The sequence below is a fragment of the Mizuhopecten yessoensis genome, unplaced genomic scaffold, assembly GCF_002113885.1.
Source record: "Mizuhopecten yessoensis strain PY_sf001 unplaced genomic scaffold, ASM211388v2 scaffold10915, whole genome shotgun sequence".
Classification (NCBI taxonomy): domain Eukaryota; kingdom Metazoa; phylum Mollusca; class Bivalvia; order Pectinida; family Pectinidae; genus Mizuhopecten; species Mizuhopecten yessoensis.
The window spans coordinates 81,204-99,250 of NW_018408785.1; the positions used below are offsets into that span (position 1 = coordinate 81,204).

Sequence of the window (18,047 nt, forward strand, 5' to 3'; positions counted from 1 at the left end):
TCTCCCCCCCCCCCCCCCCCCCATGATCAATAATTTTGAAAATGTTTGTCATGTCTCATTTTACTTACTTTTACTTACCTTTGTTAAGTTGTATGTTCTACATGTTTAGTACTGTTGGTACCTAAAATAACACCTATGTGATCATCATACACCTATTGTTTACACTACTGTTAATGGTATTAACTGTTAAAGTGATCCTACAGTCTACCTTCTGATGTTACCACTGGGTTGATGGTACTCGTACATCACAGTGCAGTTGTGTAACATAAAATCGTTTATTTTATGGTTCTCTATATAGAACTACAGTTGTCACCATTTATACATGTACAACAGATAATAGGTATATTTGTAAGATAATTGACAATAATATTTACACTTACTTCCGTCCATTTTATGTGATAGACCATTGTATAACCATGCATGTGATATTTGTGATAAACCAAAGTATAAGTACAGTATTGTATAATTGTGGCATTAATGTTCTGGAACAAAATTTTCAGGGTTTAAATTTCACAAGACACCATTAATAGATTATCAAAAGAACAATACATTTTTTGGCTTTATACTTGCGTTATTCTTTTCAGGAGCTTTAAAAGCAAAATTTAAATCTGCGAAATACATGTGCTACGCATTACACATACTTTATAGTAGCATTGTATCCTATACTGTACACGTGGTAATATTTGTGAAAGTGCTATTTTTGTGGTACCGTATTTAACCTTACAAAAGCCCTGCACCTTCCTCATTACCATGGTTTTATTGAAGCAAAGAGTGTGTAAAAAAATAGTTTCAGCAAAATACAACATTAAATGAGGTAGCTAGTATGTTGCAAAACAGTAACGTTGTTTAACATGGTTGAAAATGTGACCAATTATATAATAAGTTTTCATCCTAGGTATACTTTGACAACATCTTTGTGATAATAAATGTGATATTTTTTATTTTTCAGCATTACATGTACAGCTCAGATTATTACTGTACTCAATCTTAATATGTATAACTTATTTTTGTCAGTCTCACCTGAATAAAAAAATAATATTTTGCAGAACACTCGAAAGTCTTGTTCTTTTGTGGGTCACAGCGGTTTGGTTGTCTCATAACTTATCTTCAATTGAATATAGAGAGTTGCAATAATCAAGATCAACCTTAATTTTCAGAAAATGTGATTAGATTTAGTATATCTGTATACTAAAATACTGGCTGTACATTGGGACCATCGGGTGACATGTAAGTGGTGACTGGATTAACGAGGCTAGGCTCTACATGTGTCATACAGGCTTGATTTATTGGACAATTACATCAGTCGGCTAGAAGTTCAAATAGTTGTACATGACTGATTGTTCCTTGTAGCTGTAGGTATCATACTTGTAGTAACATTACCTCCAATAAATGTGGTAGATATAACCTTTATACTACAATATACCACTCCCGAGTATAATGAGAAACTGACCATCATGAGGATAGCTTGATAACCCTGAAGTGTTTACTATAGAATGTAATTTCTGAAGATTTCTATAGAATGTAATTTCTGAGGATTTCTATAGAATGTAATTTCTGAGGATTTCTCAGCAATAAGACATCAAGTAGTAGTAGCACAGCTGTTCCATTGTGGATGTGACTCTACTTCTTCATTCACTTCACACTACTCCTATAAATATGTAAGTGGGACCTCCTGTTGAGGTTTTGAATTTGAGGGTAACATATGTGACACACTACACCTGTGTGTGGTATACAAGCTGTTCTGTAGCTTTAGTTCGAACATTTTACAGTATCGGCATAAAAAGAGGTTTGATTAAAGAATTAGTCTGGACACTAAGCATTGCAGTTATTCGACCTCTGACCTCTTGTTATGAATTTAACTTGGTTACCTGTGCATAGTATCTGACAGTGTCTAGTCGAATCACAATAAACTACAAGGTTTTATAATACAAACTAATTTCAGCGATTGAGAATGTGTGGCCCATACAATAATTGTAGAGATTTGACCTTTCACCCTCTTGACCTCAAAGATGTAGTATACGTCAGTCTGGTCAAAATAATCGTTCAGTGGATCAGTAATTACGGTGAGAATAACTGTTAAAGCAATTTGACAATTGAACTATTTCAGATTTAGAATCGGGGTCACTGGGTGCCGCCTATGTGGGATGGAGTTGCCCCAGGAGAAGAAAATGCATCACTGCACCATATCCAGTGGCTGTTCTGATAGCAACCTTTCAATACCAGAACACCTTAATTTCATACACAATTTAACTGAAACAATTTAAATTGTTTCAACAAATTGAGGGTAACTAACTATTTTTTTATTTTATTTTTTTATCTTTTAATCTATTTCATAATAATAAATATATATCGGACAATGAGAAATTGATGTATTGAGGCAGGCAGCAAAGTGTCCAATCATGAATGAAAAGGCAATATTTAAAAGAAAAGAACTGTTGTCTATGCACAAGTAGCGGTGCAATCACTGCTACATATGTAACGTCAATATCCCGAGTTATATAACGCAGCCGAAACCTAGCTGTGCAACTGAAAACTGAATGCGGTACAAAGTAAATATTGATATATGGAAGCTCGGCTGTTTCAAATTAAAATCCCTTTAGTCACTATTTCCAATTGCTGCATTTTTAAGATCATTAGTCGAAATATCGAACTGCTGACTTTTTAATCCATCAAGACCCGGATTTCTGAAGCATTTATCTTCATGGGGTGCCTACGAATGCATTGATAAAGACGTTTTTCATTGTTCAATTGATTTTTGTTAGAAAACCTGAACATATAAAATTTGTCATTTTAACAAATCGAGCAATTTATATTTATTGCTGCGAAAGAGAATTTATGAGAGTTTGAATATCATCTAATTTTATCAATATAGATAGCTACGGTATTTTCAGTGAGAAAATAAAATGTTATTTATCACTAAATTTTTATTTTTTTTAATTTTCCATGTAAAACCGTATATTTCACTGGTACACTGTATAACTAATATACATTATGTCATGGCTACCGTAAAGGGCTGCTATCACACTGGTACACGTGTCCTACAATTCAAGTCGATAGTAGCTTATGACTTATATCAAATCATAGACACCAGAATAAGATATTTCCATCTCAATCTGCTGTAAACCCTATTCCTATAACAGAAGAGGCCGCTGGTCGGCTTTTTTTCAATCGGATATGATTTTGCCGACTGTCCAAAATATTTGGCCGTGTAAAACCTCTTAACACTGTTGGAGTACTGTAAACCCCAATATTTTCAACCTATCAAAGACACTTTCACCCTTTGGCCTCTTATAACAAATTCACTCAGTGATGAATCTGCTCACAAATAGTTATCAGTACAGCTGTTTGCCTCATTTTGAGTTCAAGGGTGAAAATATAGCATGAAAACTGTACTACTTTATATTCTATATTAACATTAGTCCTGTATTGTTCATTGTTGATATGACGTGTCTCCTCTGTTCCCTCCTATCGTATCTGTAGATTCATAGCTGGGCCACACATGTAAAATACTTTAATTCTGTCTAACAATCAATAATTTTAAGTTACAAATTCTATTGATTGCTTTAGAGTTCAAACAAATTTTTGAATAGTGGTTTACATTAGCGGTATTACAATATCGTGTAAGAATTACGACTGTGACTTATGACTGTTTAAAGGGAGCTAACTCCTAGCACAAGTGTGCCTTAACGTTTTCCAATTTTCATTATGGAATATCAATTGCAACAAAAGCCGAAATGTCAGGGAAAGAACTACTTGAAAATTTTCCAATCTTTACAGAAATTCCCAAATGTTTTCAATTGGTGTCCGATACCTGACAGAAAGGGTTCAAACCATCATTTGGTAAAACAGATCTTTCAAAATGTATATAAGTATACTAAAACAAACCATCCAGAAAGATAAAATGTATATAAGTATACTAAAACAAACCATCCAGAAAGATAAAATGTATATAAGTATACTAAAACAAACCATCCAGAAAGATAAAATGTATATAAGTATACTAAAACAAACCATCCAGAAAGATAAAATGTATATAAGTATACTAAAACAAACCATCCAGAAAGATAAAATGTATATAAGTATACTAAAACAAACCATCCAGAAAGATAAAATGTATATAAGTATACTAAAACAAACCATCCAGAAAGATAAAATGTATATAAGTATACTAAAACAAACCATCCAGAAAGATAAAATGTATATAAGTATACTAAAACAAACCATCCAGAAAGATAAAATGTATATAAGTATACTAAAACAAACCATCCAGAAAGATAAAATGTATATAAGTATACTAAAACAAACCATCCAGAAAGATAAAATGTATATAAGTATACTAAAACAAACCATCCAGAAAGATAAAATGTATATAAGTATACTAAAACAAACCATCCAGAAAGATAAAATGTATATAAGTATACTAAAACAAACCATCCAGAAAGATAAAATGTATATAAGTATACTAAAACAAACCATCCAGAAAGATAAAATGTATATAAGTATACTAAAACAAACCATCCAGAAAGATAAAATGTATATAAGTATACTAAAACAAACCATCCAGAAAGATAAAATGTATATAAGTATACTAAAACAAACCATCCAGAAAGATAAAATGTATATAAGTATACTAAAACAAACCATCCAGAAAGATAAAATGTATATAAGTATACTAAAACAAACCATCCAGAAAGATAAAATGTATATAAGTATACTAAAACAAACCATCCAGAAAGATAAAATGTATATAAGTATACTAAAACAAACCATCCAGAAAGATAAAATGTATATAAGTATACTAAAACAAACCATCCAGAAAGATAAAATGTATATAAGTATACTAAAACAAACCATCCAGAAAGATAAAATGTATATAAGTATACTAAAACAAACCATCCAGAAAGATAAAATGTATATAAGTATACTAAAACAAACCATCCAGAAAGATAAAATGTATATAAGTATACTAAAACAAACCATCCAGAAAGATAAAATGTATATAAGTATACTAAAACAAACCATCCAGAAAGATAAAATGTATATAAGTATACTAAAACAAACCATCCAGAAAGATAAAATGTATATAAGTATACTAAAACAAACCATCCAGAAAGATAAAATGTATATAAGTATACTAAAACAAACCATCCAGAAAGATAAAATGTATATAAGTATACTAAAACAAACCATCCAGAAAGATAAAATGTATATAAGTATACTAAAACAAACCATCCAGAAAGATAAAATGTATATAAGTATACTAAAACAAACCATCCAGAAAGATAAAATGTATATAAGTATACTAAAACAAACCATCCAGAAAGATAAAATGTATATAAGTATACTAAAACAAACCATCCAGAAAGATAAAATGTATATAAGTATACTAAAACAAACCATCCAGAAAGATAAAATGTATATAAGTATACTAAAACAAACCATCCAGAAAGATAAAATGTATATAAGTATACTAAAACAAACCATCCAGAAAGATAAAATGTATATAAGTATACTAAAACAAACCATCCAGAAAGATAAAATGTATATAAGTATACTAAAACAAACCATCCAGAAAGATAAAATGTATATAAGTATACTAAAACAAACCATCCAGAAAGATAAAATGTATATAAGTATACTAAAACAAACCATCCAGAAAGATAAAATGTATATAAGTATACTAAAACAAACCATCCAGAAAGATAAAATGTATATAAGTATACTAAAACAAACCATCCAGAAAGATAAAATGTATATAAGTATACTAAAACAAACCATCCAGAAAGATAAAATGTATATAAGTATACTAAAACAAACCATCCAGAAAGATAAAATGTATATAAGTATACTAAAACAAACCATCCAGAAAGATAAAATGTATATAAGTATACTAAAACAAACCATCCAGAAAGATAAAATGTATATAAGTATACTAAAACAAACCATCCAGAAAGATAAAATGTATATAAGTATACTAAAACAAACCATCCAGAAAGATAAAATGTATATAAGTATACTAAAACAAACCATCCAGAAAGATAAAATGTATATAAGTATACTAAAACAAACCATCCAGAAAGATAAAATGTATATAAGTATACTAAAACAAACCATCCAGAAAGATAAAATGTATATAAGTATACTAAAACAAACCATCCAGAAAGATAAAATGTATATAAGTATACTAAAACAAACCATCCAGAAAGATAAAATGTATATAAGTATACTAAAACAAACCATCCAGAAAGATAAAATGAAATGTTCTTTATTGTTTTACCTTTAAATGATTTAATTGCAGCTTTTTACTATGTATGATGGTATGTAGCACAGAGCTGTCACAACGCTATGCTATACATATCATGGAAGTATGTTTTATTGGACCTGTTGTTAAGTTTTTACGATACACAAGTTATTTTACTGGGATATGTCAAACAACAAATTCATGGATATCATCTACATATTAATGAGGGTATAACAATTCACATTAACACTTCACCATATGTTTATTGTTTCATAATTACTCATAATTACTCCTAATAACTCATAATTCATAATAATTCATAATAATTCATAACTCAATATGTAGCTTTGGTTCGACTTGTAACGTTTATATCAAACCTACCATTTACATGTATATAAATACTTTAACTACGGAATGAAGTGTTGACTACCAAATGGCTACCAGTTTACAGTCGTTACAAATGTACTGAGAGTATATAATCACTAAACTGTCTGAAATCATTATAATTAGCCACCAGCTTATAGCTGATATAGATGTAATAACAACATATAAATACAAAAACTGTCTGAAATCGTAACAAACAGGTGCCAGTTTACAGCTGATATAGATGTAATAACTGGTCAGAGGAGTCCCTGAGAAGCTGGAAGTACAAAATCTCGGAGAAATGCCTGAAGGTCATCTTTGTCGAGGTCAAGCTCCAGAAACCTGTTAACAATGTCCTCACATCTGTAAATAAAACAATATTAATGTCAGGTAGTCAGTACAGCAGTGAACACGGCTAGAGGGAGGCAACTATTATTTAATCACAGTTTTTGAAGTACAAAATAAAGATTCTATAATAAACAAGTACAGTGTTTGGTAAATTTTGACAAGAGTAAAGACTGCATATTGTAATCAGACTCATCTATTAAGGCATAAGAAACTGTCTATACAGATAGCATTTTCAAATCATGACAGGATCATGGTAAAATCTGACAGAGCACCGCAATATACTAAATTTTATCCAATTTTTCACAATCCACAAAATCACAAACAAATCTACCAGAAGCTTGCATTTAGCATTTCATGTTTAAAGTTCACAATAGAAATGTGTTTAAGTTCTTTTTTTCAAAACCAGTTATTTATCTTAAATTTGTTCAACAATGACCTTGGCTGACCTTTTGTACTGGACGTCGACCCCTGGACTGTCCACTCGGTGTACAGGTTTGTTATCTTTGATAAGCTCACACACCTGTAGAAAGGTAACATCACAACGTAAACAGTTATACTGATGGCACTATGTACCAGTATCAAATAAATAATAAATATTTTTTTTCAAATGTACAGCTGTTAGAGACAAATAACAGCAATAAGAATACATTAACAAGTGTCTCCTTGATACATGCTAACAGAACACTTAAGCATTGAACTGCTTTCAGTTGGCATTCATATTGAATAATTTTTGGAATCTGACTTTTTGCAAAATTTCTAGAATAATAATGATCAACTATGATACACCCCCTCTGATACTTTATTGTCTGGATGCTTTACCTCTACCCCTCGTTTGACAATCTCCTCAGGGAGACCAGACTTGGTGGCAATGTAACTGGCGTAGCTCGAGCTGGTGTGACCCTCCTTAAGTTGGTACAGGAACAGTAACTCCTCATCGTCATGTATCGTGTCCATGGTCTACAAACATACGATAGGTCATCAAACCAGTGACTGTAGCAGGATCAACATCACGTGTCTAACTGTTAGTGATGGGCCATCTTCGCTAGTCAAGTGTTCGCTTCATATACACTCCACTTACCCTTGGCGGATATAGCCGTGTTTACCAAGCCTTCAAATTTTCGTGCGGTGCCAATCGCTCACATCCAATGAAATAGTGTCTTACATAGCGCTGTTGACGAAGGAAAACAGTAATGGTGACGCCCTGTACGGAAGCACGTTGTCGTTTATGTCAGAGTGTTTTGCCCCCAAAAAATAGGCGCAAGATATTTTGGGAAACTTCTGGAGTGTTAAATCAGTTGGTGGAAATCTTTGACTACATGCCACATGTAAATGATGACCTGGGAAAATATGTGTGCTGCCTTTGGATTGTTTCCACATTGCTCTGTCATTTATACTCCGCCTCGACATCGCGTACTTATGTCAAACGCCAATGGAGAGTGTATGTAACGGTCATTCTGATTGGTTAAAAGTTTATTGGGAGAAGAATGATAACTCGGTATATCCGCTAAGTGGCAGTGGATGGAATTATGAAAACACGGCTATATCCGCCAAGGGTAAGTGGAGTGTATACAAAGGGAACACTTGGCTAGCGAAGATGGTGATGGGCAGGATCAACATGTCTAACTATCAGTGATGGGCTGTAGCAGGATCAACATCACATGTTAACTATCAGTGATGGGCAGGATCAACATCACATAACTATCAGTGATGGGCTTTAGCAGGATCAACATGACATGTCTAACTATCAGTTATGGGCAGGATCAACATCAAATGGTCTGTAGCAGTATCAACATCACATGTCTAACTATCAGTGATGGGCTGTAGCAGGATCAACATCACATGTCTAACTATCAGTGATGGGCTGTAGCAGGATCAACATCACATGTCTAACTATCCGTGATGGGCAGTAGCAGGATCAACATCACGTGTCTAACTATCCGTGATGGGCAGGATCAACATGACATGTCTAACTATCAGTGATGGGCAGGATCAACATGACATGTCTAACTATCAGTGATGGGCAGGATCAACATGACATGTCTAACTATCAGTGATGGGCAGGATCAACATCACATGTCTAACTATCAGTGATGGGCAGGATCAACATCACATGTCTAACTATCAGTGATGGGCAGGATCAACATCACATGTCTAACTATCAGTGATGGGCAGGATCAACATCACATGTCTAACTATCAGTGATGGGCAGGATCAACATCACATGTCTAACTATCAGTGATGGGCAGGATCAACATCACATGTCTAACTATCAGTGATGGGCAGGATCAACATCACATGTCTAACTATCAGTGATGGGCAGGATCAACATCACATGTCTAACTATCAGTGATGGGCAGGATCAACATCACATGTCTAACTATCAGTGATGGGCAGGATCAACATCACATGTCTAACTATCAGTGATGGGCAGGATCAACATCACATGTCTAACTATCAGTGATGGGCAGGATCAACATCACATGTCTAACTATCAGTGATGGGCAGGATCAACATCACATGTCTAACTATCAGTGATGGGCAGGATCAACATCACATGTCTAACTATCAGTGATGGGCAGGATCAACATCACATGTCTAACTATCAGTGATGGGCAGGATCAACATCACATGTCTAACTATCAGTGATGGGCAGGATCAACATCACATGTCTAACTATCAGTGATGGGCAGGATCAACATCACATGTCTAACTATCAGTGATGGGCAGGATCAACATCACATGTCTAACTATCAGTGATGGGCAGGATCAACATCACATGTCTAACTATCAGTGATGGGCAGGATCAACATCACATGTCTAACTATCAGTGATGGGCAGGATCAACATCACATGTCTAACTATCAGTGATGGGCAGGATCAACATCACATGTCTAACTATCAGTGATGGGCAGGATCAACATCACATGTCTAACTATCAGTGATGGGCAGGATCAACATCACATGTCTAACTATCAGTGATGGGCAGGATCAACATCACATGTCTAACTATCAGTGATGGGCAGGATCAACATCACATGTCTAACTATCAGTGATGGGCAGGATCAACATCACATGTCTAACTATCAGTGATGGGCAGGATCAACATCACATGTCTAACTATTAGTGATGGGCAGGATCAACATCACATGTCTAACTATTAGTGATGGGCAGGATCAACATCACATGTCTAACTATCAGTGATGGGCTGGAGCAGGATCAACATCACGTGTCTAACTATCCGTGATGGGCAGGATCAACATGACATGTCTAACTATCAGTGATGGGCAGGATCAACATGACATGTCTAACTATCAGTGATGGGCAGGATCAACATGACATGTCTAACTATCAGTGATGGGCAGGATCAACATCACATGTCTAACTATCAGTGATGGGCAGGATCAACATCACATGTCTAACTATCAGTGATGGGCAGGATCAACATCACATGTCTAACTATCAGTGATGGGCAGGATCAACATCACATGTCTAACTATCAGTGATGGGCAGGATCAACATCACATGTCTAACTATCAGTGATGGGCAGGATCAACATCACATGTCTAACTATCAGTGATGGGCAGGATCAACATCACATGTCTAACTATCAGTGATGGGCAGGATCAACATCACATGTCTAACTATTAGTGATGGGCAGGATCAACATCACATGTCTAACTATTAGTGATGGGCAGGATCAACATCACATGTCTAACTATCAGTGATGGGCTGTAGCAGGATCAACATCACGTGTCTAACTATCCGTGATGGGCAGGATCAACATGACATGTCTAACTATCAGTGATGGGCAGGATCAACATGACATGTCTAACTATCAGTGATGGGCAGGATCAACATGACATGTCTAACTATCAGTGATGGGCAGGATCAACATCACATGTCTAACTATCAGTGATGGGCAGGATCAACATCACATGTCTAACTATCAGTGATGGGCAGGATCAACATCACATGTCTAACTATCAGTGATGGGCAGGATCAACATCACATGTCTAACTATCAGTGATGGGCAGGATCAACATCACATGTCTAACTATTAGTGATGGGCAGGATCAACATCACATGTCTAACTATTAGTGATGGGCAGGATCAACATCACATGTCTAACTATCAGTGATGGGCTGTAGCAGGATCAACATCACATGTCTAACTATCAGTGAAGGGCTGTAGCAGGATCAACATGACATGTCTAACTATCAGTGAAGGGCTGTAGCAGAATCAACATGACATGTCTAACTATCAGTGATGGGCTGTAGCAGGATCAACATGACATGTCTAACTATCAGTGAAGGGCTGTAGCAGGATCAACATCACATGTCTAACTATCAGTGAAGGGCTGTAGCAGGATCAACATCACATGTCTAACCCCCTCATAGTTACAAAGTCTATGATCCTGAAGACACACCACTCATAGTTAAAAAGTATATGATGTTGTGGACACACCCCTCATAGTTACAAAGTATATGATATTGTGGACACACCCCTCATAGTTACAAAGTATTTGATATTGTGGACACACCCCTCATAGTTACAAAGTATATGATATTGGGGACACCCCCCTCATAGTTACAAAGTATATAATATTGTGGACACACCCCTCATAGTTACAAAGTATATGATCCTGAAGACACACCCCTCATAGTTACAAAGTATATGATATTGGGGACACACCCCTCATAGTTACAAAGTATATGATATTGGGGACACACCACTCATAGTTACAAAGTATATAATGTTGTGGACACACCCCTCATAGTTACAAAGTATATGATATTGGGGACACCCCCTCATAGTTACAAAGTATTTGATATTGGGGACACACCACTCATAGTTACAAAGTATATGATATTGGGGCCACACCCCTCATAGTTACAAAGTATTTGATATTGGGGACACCCCCCTCATAGTTACAAAATATATGATATTGGGGACACACCCCTCATAGTCACAAAGTATATGATATTGGGGACACTCCCTCCATACTTACCAAGTACTTGATGTTTGGGGAGAGTGGCAGCAGGTGTTGGTGGACCATGCTGTGGAAATGGGTGGACACCACCACGTGTGGACACGCCCCCTTCATGTCATCCCAGTGAATTATACTGGAACACAGCAGTGACAGCCCGTCAGTCTGAAGGAAAATGTATTTGTGATTCAGTGCAGTAACTTTCCATGATTTTCATATGAAGTTACTAACCTAATCAGGTAGAATCATGAATATTATATATACTCTGATTATCAAAGAAAAGACTTTTAAAATTAGAAAAGTAAGGAGACAGAAAGAAACTGTAATTTTTAAACTTCAGTTTTGAAATAACAGTACATATATAACATCAAGTACTACATTGAATTCAACAGTTAATCAAACAAAGGGTTGAGAGACACTTTCGTAGGTATGGTTGGTAAGGTGTTTAAATCCATAATATATAAACATCCAATTAAAACTTTGAACTCCTTTTTTTTATAGATTTCTGGAAAAGTGCCTTTTAAGCCAGGTCCTGATTTCAGTCACTCTGCTAAGCTTCAGCAATGCAATTCCTATGGGGACATTAAATTTTAAAGGAAAACATCTTAGAAGCCGTGTTTGATTGATTCTGGTACATGACATCCTTACTCTGAAGCCCTAGAGACTGATACTGACCATGGCTGTACCTTTGCCGAACTCGTCAACCAGAACCAGAGATTTATCTGTGGCATTCCGCAAACTCTCCGTCATCTGAAACATAATGTACTGAAAATAAAGACACAGTGGGTAGGGAAATACACTCCCCTTTCTAAGTGGTCAAGTGTGACCTTTGACCCTTTAACATAGACTGATGACCCTACAAATTTGATCAGGTAAGACACAGAGCTTTATGTTATACTCTAGTGTAAATACAAAATACATCTGTTGTTAAGTTGTTGAGATATCTTTTAAACAGGCATTTTTAATTCAGAAGAAGTAAGTCAAGTGTGAACTTTGAACCTTTACTGGTGACCCTTAAACTTACTGATGTATAACACTTGATTTTATGGTACTATAGTGAAATATATACTAAACTAAATCTATTGAGGAATTTGTTGGATAACCTTATAAATAAAATGTGTAACTACCAACAGAAATAATGCACTAACAAATTTATTATTATAAATCCTAGTCTCCAACAAAGTGAGGTTCGGTATAATGAGGAACAGTAACATAAAAAATTCTGAACTTTCCTTCTGGCTATATTAAAAGCCTAAATTTAAGAATAATTATGAGTTGCCTCCCTTTTATCTGTAAATTGTGCCTTCTTACCCGACTAAATTGGAAACCCTGACATTCAGGTGATGATGTTACCTGATTGATGTCGATCATAAAGGTGGAGAGGCCGACCGACACACTCTCTAGAGAATGTATGCGTGTGAAAATCCTGTCAAACATTCCGATGGTAGCTTGCTCTGCTGGGACAAAACTGCCAATGTGGGCCAGATAGACAATCATCCCCACCTACAACCAAGTTGTATGCTTTTGTAAAAAATGTAGAACAAAATAGTTATATCATTCAATGCAAAAGACACCCCCCCCCCCCCCCCCCCCATTTTTTTTTTTATAAATAAATAAAAAATTAAATGATATTTTGACTCAAACTTCAACCTCAGAAGCTAAAATGCTTCTTTCCTAAATTCTATGTCTGAGGTAAACACTCACCTGTCTGAGGTAAACACTCACCTGTCTGAGGTAAAAACTCACCTGTCTGAGGTAGACACTCACCTGCCTGAGGTAAACACTCACCTGTCTGAGGTAAACACTCACCTGCCTGAAGTAGACACTCACCTGTCTGAGATATACACTCACCTGTCTGAGGTAGACACTCACCTGTCTGAGGTAGACACTCACCTGTCTGAGGTATACACTCACCTGTCTGAGGTAAACACTCACCTGTCTGAGGTCGACACTCACCTGTCTGAGGTAAACACTCTTTCCAGAAGCATTGGGTCCAGTAAGGATCTTGATCTTGCCATTCTCTTCATCACTCAAGATGTCATTAGGGACAAAGGGACTGCAGCACAGCTCCTGGAGTGGGTGTCTGTGGAAATATGTAATATTCCAATAGTGTAAAGTATTCCTTAACTTACAACATATGTTGATAACAACATGAAGAATTACGTCAACCATAACTTACATCAGGTGAAACCATAACAATGTCAGACATCTTGACATTTATCTGCTGCTGGTTACCAGTGCACGGACAACTATGTAAACTTCTGTGTTCCTTCCCAAGCTGCACATATGACAAAATGGTTTTAAAAAGTGATGGAACTTAGGGAATATGCCATGAGAGCATTACATCAAGAGAAAAGAAAAACACCACAATGGTAAGAGGCCTAGAGAAAACCTCAAACAGGGCATGGTGTCAGAGGAAACAGACTGACCCAACAAACAAACAAAAAATATTCCTAAAAGTAATATGTGTACATTTTTGTGGATAGTAATTTATTGGTAAAAGTGCAACACTGCATCATTGAATGACATGATTACAGCTTCTGTTGTTACTATAGTTTGTATGAAAGGAAACTATGTATTGGGACAGGAGCTGGATTGCCCATCCATGTACATGTATGGCTGTAATATGTGAGCAATCAACAAAATTTTACAAAAAAATAAATAAATAAAAAAGAAGGAGGCTGCGATGTGGTGTCTGAGGAAAACACTCTATACTGACCTTCCTCCTTTGACAATGATGACCGCTTCACTGACCAGGTTGGGCCTCACATAGTTGTACTCTCGTGCACACTGGGCTAGAGTGGTCAGACTACAATAAACAAACATTCAGACATTTATCAGAAAAACTGATAAATCTTTTTCTTAAATCCTTATTCAAACAATTTAATTATTACCTCACTCCAAAAAATGGAGTCAAAATAGTGGTCAGATTAAAGAAATCAGCATTTCAAAGCAATGGTTTATTTAAAGTCAGTTGTTGTAAATTATTACCAATCAAGCTCAGCACACAGGTCCATGACATCAACGAGGACCCGAGAGTGTTCTAGGATGGTGTTCTGTAGTTTGTGCATGATGCTGTTCTCCTGATCTGTAGGGATATACAAACACTGTCCTTACAAATGTCTGAATATACACAGGTAAAATTTAATCACAAGTTTAGGTAATGACCACTTAGCAAACTCAGGAACAAAAGTGCATGAAACTAGATTTATAAATTCTGAATAGATTTACAGTGTTAGAAAACTGAAACTATTTTATCAGAATCCCTTAATGCATTTGTAATGAGAACACTTATTCAATACTTCGTTGACATTTAAGTTGAGTTGAATGGAATGTTATTGCAGAAACCATGATATGTGGTATAACAGTTCCTATACAACAGTCATGTAAAGGTGTAATACTGTGATAAGCCCTACCTGTTATTTCACACTGGGTATCCCCCAACAGCCGGTCCAACTCTGAAAAGGGAGATAATCTGATATAATCAAAACAATAACTCAAAAATCAATTTTAAATCATCAAAAGAAATTTTATTTGATGTGACTTATTCCCCATTTCATCTTTCTGTGGCATGTACATGTATGTACATTCTCTGTATCTTGTAATCACAAGTACTACCACCCATACATCTCCCCTATCTTTCCACTTTTCTTTTGATACCTACCCCGGTATACTCTTTCCTTTTGTCAATCTTTCTTTTATCTGTTATCATGTAACTGATAAATAATCTAACATCTTCATTAAAAAGAAAGACCGATGATACGATGCATCAATAATGAAAAAGAAAACAGCTGCATCATTTTTTTTATCTTAAAAATCTTATAACATGATGAACTGTAGTTGACGGTGTAAATTCCATCATATACCCAAAATTAAAGCTCTTGTATAGATAGTATCACATATATCATCATTTATCAATTGTACATGTGAAAGGAAAATTGCTAACATATGCTGTTTTTTTTATTACATAGTATTCTGTACAATCAAGCATTTTATATAACATTAATTTAAAATAAACAATCATTTATCAAATAAATTAAACTGTCAAAAAATAATCAACTCCAACAAAAATCTTTCATCAAAACATTTGAATAATTTAAAAAAAAAAAATAAAAAAAAAATTGTAATACAACAGGAACAAAGGATTTTGAAAACCATACCTCTGGTGCTAGCACTTTTATAGTGAAGCATACTGTTAGAAAGAAACTGTGAGAAAGAAATTAACAAAGATTTTTAGTTATTTTAGCCAATGAGTTATCTCCCTTCCACTGTAGATGCACAAAGAATAGTGGTCTGATAAGATATTTACAACTACCATTTCGCTTCAGCAATGTTTAAACAAAACCCCTGATGTATTGGAAAGTTTAGTACTATTACCCACCATAAACTCCAGACCCGGTATAACATAGTCAGCTTCAGTCTGCATGCGGTCCATCTTGGGGATAGCCAGTAGGTACCCAAGCTATAAACAGATGTTATACATGTTATGAAGATCCTTTCTTAACATCCGATTACAAGATTAAATGGACATTTATATAACAAAATGATCCCAATTGTTTTATCCAAAAAAAAAGGGAATTAAATCCTGAGCACTGGGGTTAGTCATTACAGAGTTAAATATGTAAATTAAAATTCAATGGATTTTTTTCCAATTGGTGATATTTATTTTAGGGTTTTGCTTGAAATGTCAAGATTCTCCCAATAAAACAGGCAGATAGACAGGTATGTACACCAGATGTAAGTAGCTGACAATTCACAATGTTCATAAATGGAATTTCATCTAAGAGTCCCCCGAGTGCTACCTAAGGCAGACAAACTACGTTTCATCTGAAAGTTACCTGAAGTAGGTATACAACATTTCACCTACAGGTACTAATTATAAGTGAGTAGACAGATATTCTTACCTGAGGCAGGTAGATGACATTACATTCTGTGATTTCGTCACTGAGTCTGTTCAGCTCCTCCTTGGCCACTTTGGTCATGAAATCTGGGAGACCATTGTATGTCCTCTTTCCTGGTTAAACCAAAATTAGAAAACACAGTTACAACATTTGTTATCGTACTATCACCTAAAACATTTACTCTAATCATACTGGTACTCAGTTGAAAAAAATCTATCTGTATTCTTACTTAATAATAATCATAATTTGAGGTTCTTATATACCGCTTTATCACAACCTAGTTCGTAGGTCGTCTCAAAGTGTTTCACAAATTATTATCCGTGGTTATAGGGCCTTTGCAACCAGCCAATACCTTTCTCAACTCCCTGGGGGAGCATACAGCTGGAGCTGCCATTTCGGCACTAACAGCTAGCATTCAACAATTCTAGCACTGCCCAACCACGTACTCATTTACAGCTGAGTAGACTGGAACAAGCTGAGCAAAGCATCTTGCTCAAAGATACAACACAGTGCCTTGACGTGACTCGAACACACAACCCTTCGGTCACGAGCCCGGCGTCCTACCACTAGACTACCGTGCCTGCATGATACTTGAAAAGAACTTCTTTTTGGCATAACTTTATTGCAAGAGGTTATGCCGAGCACCATTATCATGTTTAAATTATATGGTAGGTAGAGGTATACTATGACATACGTTCGTCCAGTTCAGAGTCCACTCCAGACTTGACCACAAATCTTGCTTGACTGCTGCTCTCCTCAAAGTCAACCTGCAATCAAAGTAAAAGTGTACCGTCGATAGAAAGTCACAATCTGGAGGATATGTAAAACTTGATTTGTCAGGTCAAAGTAATCAGGCACTCGTCAACTAAGGAATTAGCAGTCACATGTCCATCATTTTCTCTTTAAAATTAATTTGTGTTCACTAACAAGGTTACACTGTAAACATATTGACAAGAAGTATTTCTCTTTACTCTAGCTGGTACTGGTTCAGTTTATGGTTCCCCCTAAATTTGATCATTTTAAATTGTAGTTTGTAAAGAGGTTCCCTGTCATTCTGTATTTTTGTATGCCTTTATAGGCATCTTATTCTTTCACTTTAACAGGACGGAATATTTTTAAAATTGATAGGAATTATTTTTCCTTGTGTTGGAGTACTAATTAGTGGTTAATCACCTTGGTGATAATGGGTTTTTTTACTTTTTGAGTT

The 18,047-nt window shown here is 35.3% G+C and overlaps 1 protein-coding gene across 5 annotated transcripts in view; it reads right to left on the bottom strand.

Annotated features, from left to right (window-relative positions):
• Positions 1 to 6,266: 6,266 nt before the first annotated feature.
• Positions 6,267 to 18,047, bottom strand: part of LOC110463537 (mutS protein homolog 5-like) — a 73,037-nt gene continuing 61,256 nt past the window's right edge. For 4 of the 5 annotated variants that reach the window (XM_021518195.1, XM_021518193.1, XM_021518191.1 and 1 more), the window contains 14 exons: positions 17,535 to 17,607; positions 16,844 to 16,953; positions 16,321 to 16,401; positions 16,100 to 16,145; positions 15,356 to 15,397; positions 14,931 to 15,027; positions 14,659 to 14,748; positions 13,896 to 14,022; positions 13,293 to 13,442; positions 12,615 to 12,689; positions 11,961 to 12,104; positions 7,772 to 7,909; positions 7,399 to 7,472; positions 6,267 to 6,967 (listed from right to left, as the gene is read on the bottom strand). In XM_021518195.1, coding sequence (XP_021373870.1) covers positions 6,862 to 6,967; positions 7,399 to 7,472; positions 7,772 to 7,909; positions 11,961 to 12,104; positions 12,615 to 12,689; positions 13,293 to 13,442; positions 13,896 to 14,022; positions 14,659 to 14,748; positions 14,931 to 15,027; positions 15,356 to 15,397; positions 16,100 to 16,145; positions 16,321 to 16,401; positions 16,844 to 16,953; positions 17,535 to 17,607 — 1,353 coding nt within the window. In that variant the 3' untranslated portion in view covers positions 6,267 to 6,861. The other variant, XM_021518196.1, reaches the window with a different exon arrangement.